Below are 7,500 nucleotides of genomic sequence, written 5' to 3'. Positions count from 1 at the left end.
ATTGCTACAAAACTACACCTACCTCACAGTGAAGGTGAATGTTCAAGTGTTGTATCCAATCAGGCGGTTTGATGTAGAAAGTCTCGTTGCGCTATTCAAGATCATACCTCACGCGCATGGTCATCTGGGATCATTTAAAACGCAATTTTCTCCTTTACGCAGTCCCTTTGGCTGGCGACTAGGGTACCGTTGAACTTCTCGAAGACAAGGCTATTTTTTAAAAGCAACTTGTTTTTGTGTGTGAGTTCCCCTTTATTAATTAAAACTGGTGGGTTCACATTGGCAAATCTACAAGCCATCATTCTATTAGCACATACTCTTGAGCATCCATTCCCACCAGACAGAGTAACTTGTTTCATCCATCCATATGCTTCTCCTAGTGGGACGTCTAGAGGGGATAAGCAGCAGGAGCAATGACTGCGCCACTAGGAAAAACAAGTAGACCATTCGTCTCCTCTGTGTCCTTCTTCTTCCATTTGAATTAGAAAGAATATAGCTAACAGAGAAGAAAAACTGCTGCTGGTCGCCATGCATGTGGAACTTAATTACTAACAACACCTCCGAAACTCTTCCCACATTGCAGTGACACTTTAGTCCCAATGCATAACCAACCCTAATCATCCTCTAACCAAGGTCTGGAAGTTGGTTATCTAACCATGAGTTAACCATGGTTTAACCAAGGTTTGCGTTCACACTAGTACAAAATTTACCATGCTATGGTAACCTAACCATCGTTTGACCACTAGTGGGAATCCGCTTAGACAGACAGACAGACAGACAGACACACGCGCGCGCGCGCGCGCACACACACACACACACACACACACACACACACACACACACACACACGCACGCACGCACACAAACACGCACGCGCGCAAACACAATAACATAGGATTGACGTCATTTGGAATGGATTCGCGACTTCATAGAAATCTGGGTTCGGAATTCTCCGCGGCTTCCACCTTCCAACATTCCTTTCACACTCAAATCAACACAAACACGCTCTACGCTCTACCTGATAGTTCGGGTTCTCAATCGTCAGCGCCCTCCATTTCCCCTTAGATTCTGGATTCTTAATTCCCTAGATGACGCGCTTCATGCTGTTGTTCTCCAGCAGAGAGGTTTCGTGCGAAGCGCCTGTCGACGACGTTCTCTCAAAATCACCGTTCTCCTTGTTTTCTCATGATCATCGGTTGGCCGTTGCCCTGCGTTTGGATAGAGTAGCTGAACCCTTTGCATTGAGAAAGAAGGTGGAAGCACCCGTGTAGACGAGTTCTAGCCTCGCAAGCCAGGCTCTTCCGCGCAGTCGCTGAGCTAAACGGACGTGAATCACGCGAGGAGGAGGAGTTTCTGCCGGAATTGCTCCAGCGCGAGAAGAGCTGGCCTCGTCCCCAGACTCACGTGAGCCTGGCAGTGTCCGGTTCCCGTATGAGACTTTCAGCCTCCCGTGAGGCTGAAAGGCTCATACGGGAATCGGACACTGCCAGGCTCACGTGAGTCTGGGGAGAAGAGCCTGGTCGCTTTCGAGAACGTTATAGTGACTTGACCCCAAATCCGGTTTCATAGCTTGGATAAGGCTAATTCGATTAGCTAAGTCTGAGGTAGGAAAGTTGAGTAACGACGCGGCATCGCTTCACGCACTGGCTTGTTAATTAATTAAGCGAAGCCCGTTCACTTCTAGTACGTGTATATACAGCTCAGCCATGTAATATTCTGCGGCGTCACAACTCCTTCTCAGCATTCAGTTTCGCCAACAGTACACCGCCGAATCTAGACGACTACCAATCTGCAGCGCGGTAGTTTGAGAAACGAACTCATGTATTGTACGCGGTTAGTGTATGTAGCACTCAGAGTCCATGCATTGAAACAAGTCGTACGTAGTACACAACACATGCAACTACGAGTCAACTCTACACTTCCTGAACATAGTACGTCCACTGCACTGCTGTTTTCCCACGCCTAGTATAGGTGTTTACCAGTTCAGAGCCAAGCCAATATCGTAAAAAGAGCTGCTTGCTAGGTCGAGTGAAACAGGGCCGGCAGTTCTCACACCATTTCCCCCACAGACTACAGATAGATGTCAGAGTAGACGCTCAACAGTGGTGTGACTGCTACGTCGGTTTCAAACGTGCAGATGAGTTCAGTAGAAAGAAATGTTTGCCGGAGAGTGTAGGTTCACCGGACCAATCCCATGTAGGCCATTCGTGGGCTCATTATTCACCAGCACTTCTTCCATCAACAGCGTCACTGGCTTTCGCTCTCCGCGGAGGGCTTGTCTGCACTTCATGTATCAACCACAATTACATTAACTAGCTCTTTAGGAAATCGAATTAGCCTCATCCAAGCTATGAAACCGGATCCGGGGTCTGACGTTCTCCAATGCGACGGCAGGCTCTTCTCTCGCACGGGATTAGTTAGTCTCGCGTGGCCAGACGTTCGCGCGCGGGGGAGGGGCGTGTGGGGAGGAGGAGCCTGTAGGACGTCTGGCCGGGTTTTTGTTGGCGACGCCAGAATCTTGGCGTGACCAATCACGTTGCAGAACCGCAATTATGGGCGTAGCTTAACTACCACGTCCGGGATTTCATGGCTTCAATCGCTAGAATGTCGTGTACGATGAAGAGTCGATTTCACTTGCCTTTCTGTTTGCAACTAAGTCTGTGGGATACCTCGAGCTTCGACCTTTACAGGAACAGGTAGCGAAACACTTTGTAGGAGGTAGAGACGTTTTTGTGTCCTTTCCCACCGGCGGTGGCAAGTCGCTGTGCTACGCTATCCTACCGCTTGTCGTACCTGCGTTTTTTAGTGCTAGGAAGATTGATACCAGACTCTTTGGCAGACCGTTTCACCGGAGAACGAGCTCGAGTTGAAGACGCTGACATCGGTATCAAGCGCGCACGTTCTGATGGTTCCTAGCACCCTTTACTCGCTGAACCTGAACATCTAGACCATGCAATTTCCCAACAGCGTTACCTGCCCTCGCAACTCTGCCTCCTTTCTATTGAGCTCATCTCGTAGGGATTTCAACTTCTCTAGATTTCTTGCGCAAGGTCGACAGAGCCAAGAGTGTGGTGGGAGCATGACGCTCACCGAATCAGGTAAAACTCGGCCACAAACTCTTCTAAGATCACCTTAAGATGTTCATTGCGAGAACTGTGCACTGAACGGCGGGTTGCAGGTTTCGTAGTCGCTTTGCAAAGAACTCAATCCATCCAGTCAGTCTTGTAATTCTGACATCCGGTCAACTACCTGCTGCGGAGGAGGAGCAGATCTCTGTCTGCGCTCAAGTTAATTTACAGTTCACAATAGAAAATTGTAGAATGAAAAGGACGCTTTCATATATTGTAACTACATGTACTAGTCATTTTGCCGGTAACAGCTAATCATGACGTCATGCATACCAGCCGCCAACGAAACAAAAGTTCCCGTATATTTGGCAAGGCCGCCCGAACACACGACGCGTTGTTTCTCCAAGTCCCGAACCGTCATGAACACGACCATGTGCGTCAAGTGGTTGCTCCAGCAAGATTCGACAACGAGGTCCCATTCAGGGGGCGGGATGTTGGCCAAATGTACACCACTAACGGGAAGAACCTGTAGGGTGTCGCCAGAGCTGTAAATAGATAAGCGACATTCCTACACGTCCTCATGACTAATTGGCACCAACCAATAGAAACCTATCAGAATGACGCAACCACCACGGCCTTTATAATGTGCTTTCGTGGGGTCATCGACACAGTGAGGCAGCCACGCTGCCGCCGGAGGTGTGCAGCCGTGCTCGGAATTCTACAAGAAGTGGGTGAAGATTTGTAGATGCGTCTAGATCTCTAGCTCGTCAGGCCAATTGGAGAACAGAAAAGAATGATTCGAGCACCGAAAAGGTCCGAAGTCGGCGCAGTCGGTTCACGTACTTGTCGTCTACGTACCTGTCATGAAGACAGCAAGTACAATCAGTGTGGTAAGCATGCGAGTTCACTCTTTTTCGTCCACACAGAGTGGAAAAACGTTTGTGTTCCCGAGTCCAACTTCTGTCCAGTCCAGGAGTGTGATTGTAACAGTCGCGGTGCGTCTTTTCTCCTCAACCCCTAGTTAGCGCATGCGTACCCGTAAACTCGTATGTGTACAGTACCTAGCCTCGAAGACGGTCTGGAACTTCGAGGTTAGTATGTACCCCAGAGCCGTATAATATATATATATATATATATATATATATATATATATATATATATATATATATATATATATATATATATATATATATATATATATATATAACCCAAAGCTCGGCCTGGCCATGCTCTGACATGAATATATTTTAGCATGTAGATACTGGCTTGGAATCTCTGTCTTTCCGGACAGTCAACAAGCAGTAAGATGTCCATGCGGACATGTCATGGATTGTTTTGGTGACCATGTCCTTGGCTGTGGGCATGGTCCTCTTCGCATAAAACGCCATAATGCAATCAGTGAGGTTATCTGGCATGCACTGCTTGTTGATAACAGAGATTCCAAACGGGAACAAAAGTGCGAAGGGGAAAGCAATAAGCGACCTGGTGATGTGTTTCACCCAGATTTCCTGGAGGGCCGTCCCGCATTCTTTGATGTGTCAGTGAGAAATTCTATGCAACCATCCTATGTCTCCAAGGCAGCCATAAAACCAGGTGCCGCAGCAGAAGCTGGTGAAATAGAGAAAGACGAAAAGCATGACAGGGTGGTTACTCAAGCAGGTGGGCATTTCTACCCGCTCATTGTAGAAACTTTAGGACACTGGCCTCCCTCAAGTCTAGAGACGCTGAAGACCATAGCCTCAAAAGCTTCATCAATGAACAGCATACCTTTCTCTCAGACATACTCAAATTTGATGGAACAGTTGTCCGTGAGACTGTGGCAGTATAATGCCAAGCTATTATACAGTAGACTGAACCTGGACTTTGATGACTTGTGGGATTTTCCTGTTACTGTAATGTAGTTATGTTTAGGGACTGGGTGGGTAGGGTAGTTTGGGGTAGTTTGCATAGAAAAAGAATATATTTAATTTAAAAAAAAATATATACGTTTAAAAATAATATATATATATATATATATATATATATATATATATATATATATATATATATATATATGGTGTACCCAGTCCTCTCTTTGCAGCTTCGCGCTCTCGTATATTCACGTGCTCAACCACGTGCTGGCGTTTACACTCTGAAATGATTGCTAGGAACATTAGATAGTGATACGACGACGATGGAGAGTCTTTCGAAGTCTTGTTCTAGTTTGCAAACAAGAGATAGAGTGTAGACTATGAACAAGTATTTACTCGATCGCTGTACTGCAAACTACTCAACTGGGCTTAGTCGCCAGCGTTTTCTTACCGAGTCCAGGTTAGTCTGAGATGGTCTGGCTACGCGCGACTAAGTCCAGGTACGGCTCTGTCCAGGTGTGGATAGAAACGTTCTGGCTATGCGAGACTAGTGTGGTATAAAGGTAGTAGACCTGTGATTACTGGAGATTATTCTTGTGTTTAGTCTGCCAGAGGAATTCTTGTTTTAGCACCCATCGGTCTGTGTGCATGGTCTCAGGCGCACTGTAGGTTCACAGTCAGCTTGAACTCCAGAGCTTGAGTGGTTTGCCGACGTCAGGCACAACAACTAGCAAGTAATTTAAGTATTCTAGAATGAACATATTCTAGCTAGAGAGGTCTAATAGTGTAGCTTGCTGAAATGGACTTATAATTATTATAAATATAGCACATGCAGTCATAGACTCTAGCAATGGATCAACTTACATACGTTGAGCAACAAAAATCTTGGTCAGAGGGGTTTGTGCACACCCTCCACAAACATTAACGTGAGATTATCTAGCCTGGTCCCCAGACTCTCTCGCGCTAGTCTTGTCCTGGGCACCGGACAAGACTAGCGCGAGAGAGTCTGGGGACGAGGCTAGATTATCATCAAGGCAAACGTTTTGTTCACCTGCTGTACTAGGAGTGCATCGTACGTTTGAAGTATTCCTTATCTCAGATTTTGGAAGAGAAGATATAGCCATTTCAACAAAAGACAATTTACAGACAAATAGCATGAGCAAAGCACAGGCTGTTTGGAAACTTTTATCCTTGCACTGCTATTTGAATAAAACAGGTCAATGTGTTGTCTTACTATTATAAGGGCACTGATTAGTTGAAGTAATTGGTAGATATTTTTGTAGCATGTATTGATCAATTTCCATGTACCCACTAGGCCATTCAAATATGACCAACTCAGATAGAAGGAAATTTCAAGAATTGATTGCAGCTGATGTCATTCGACCACACTGGGCATTGCTCAAAGAACAATTATCTCCTTCTCCCATTGTTGACATACTGTACAGTGGGAAGTTGATGTCAACAGTTGACTTTGAAGAAATTTACAGCTACAGCAACAATCGACGGCAATCTGCACATTTGCTACTAGACAAGATTTCTCGATCGTCATTAGAAATGTGTCTCTCTTTTGCCACCATTTTAGTAAACAATGTGAATAAACACTTGAAGCAAGTTGGTCAAACCATCGTTGAAGTTATAGCAACTGCCAGTCCAGGTGAGATATTTGAGTAAGAGCAGCCAGTTATAAATGTAATTACAAATATTCATTTATTAATTAATGGGTGTCTTGCACGTGTCTTAGACGTAACTGTTCCAAATGAAGTTTTGAGTTGTTTGTCAGCTCTATCCTCTATTAAAGACAGACCTCGAAGTCTTAGCTGCCAGTTGAATGGATGCAACATTGTATCATTTGTGACTTTGGGTCTAGTGCCATTCCAGCGATTTCATCTCCAACAAATAATGTTCGAAATCGAACTTACAGCATGCCTTTCAATCATCAAATGTGACGTAGTTGGCCGTGTGACTTGCATCAACAGTCGTCTTCTACTGATCGGTTGTGAATCATTAATGGTCACTCTCGACATAGAAACCAAAGAAAAACGTTGCATATCATTTCCATTCAAATTGTATCACTTGTTTGCTTCTCATGGAAAACCCTATGGCATAGTCGAAGATACCACCAGTCAAGTGATAAGTTTACTCAAATTTGATGTACAAAGCAGCAGCTACTTGCACATCAATAACCTGCCGTATCAGGTGAAGTTCAACAGCATTGCATACAGTGATGAATACGTATGCATTATCGGTGGCACAGATAGGGACGGTCGACCAATCACTCTGATTCAAATCTATAACTTTCGGTTAAAAAAATGGATCTTTGAACCATTGGACAAGTCCAAATGGTATCCGAGTTGTACAAGCATAGTTATTGACAGTGTTCTCTACATTTTAAACAACAAAGATGGAAGTATTCAATCTGTTCGTCTGTCTCCCACCTCTGTTTGCCGTCGAGATTCGTTACCTTCGGTTCCTTTCGGCTCATGCTGTAAGCTGCTGTCAAACAACTCACAACTACTCTGCGTTGTAGAAGGGAGCAACACCATCTACGCACTCAATGAGGCAGCATGGCAGCCGGCGTTCAT

At 45.2% G+C, this 7,500-nt stretch overlaps 1 protein-coding gene and 1 long non-coding RNA gene across 2 annotated transcripts in view; one reads left to right on the top strand and one right to left on the bottom strand.

The window, feature by feature from the left end:
• The window catches only part of LOC134190095 (uncharacterized), a 3,264-nt gene extending 1,904 nt beyond the window's left edge, over nt 1–1,360 (bottom strand). Inside the window, exon 1 of the long non-coding RNA XR_009971580.1 lies at nt 23–1,360. This is a non-coding gene — a long non-coding RNA (uncharacterized LOC134190095). The remainder of the gene's footprint in view (nt 1–22) is intronic.
• A 2,192-nt stretch (nt 1,361–3,552) lies between these two features.
• Nucleotides 3,553–7,500, top strand: part of LOC134189904 (uncharacterized) — a 4,340-nt gene continuing 392 nt past the window's right edge. Inside the window, exons 1-3 of the mRNA XM_062658299.1 lie at nt 3,553–3,958; nt 6,234–6,572; nt 6,660–7,500. The exon at nt 6,660–7,500 is cut by the window's right edge and continues 392 nt beyond it. Coding sequence (XP_062514283.1) covers nt 3,862–3,958; nt 6,234–6,572; nt 6,660–7,500 — 1,277 coding nt within the window. The 5' untranslated portion in view covers nt 3,553–3,861. The remainder of the gene's footprint in view (nt 3,959–6,233; nt 6,573–6,659) is intronic.

The sequence above is a fragment of the Corticium candelabrum genome, chromosome 14 (genome assembly GCF_963422355.1).
Source record: "Corticium candelabrum chromosome 14, ooCorCand1.1, whole genome shotgun sequence".
NCBI classification, from domain to species: Eukaryota; Metazoa; Porifera; class Homoscleromorpha; order Homosclerophorida; family Plakinidae; genus Corticium; species Corticium candelabrum.
This window is presented reverse-complemented; position numbering and strand designations above follow the sequence as displayed.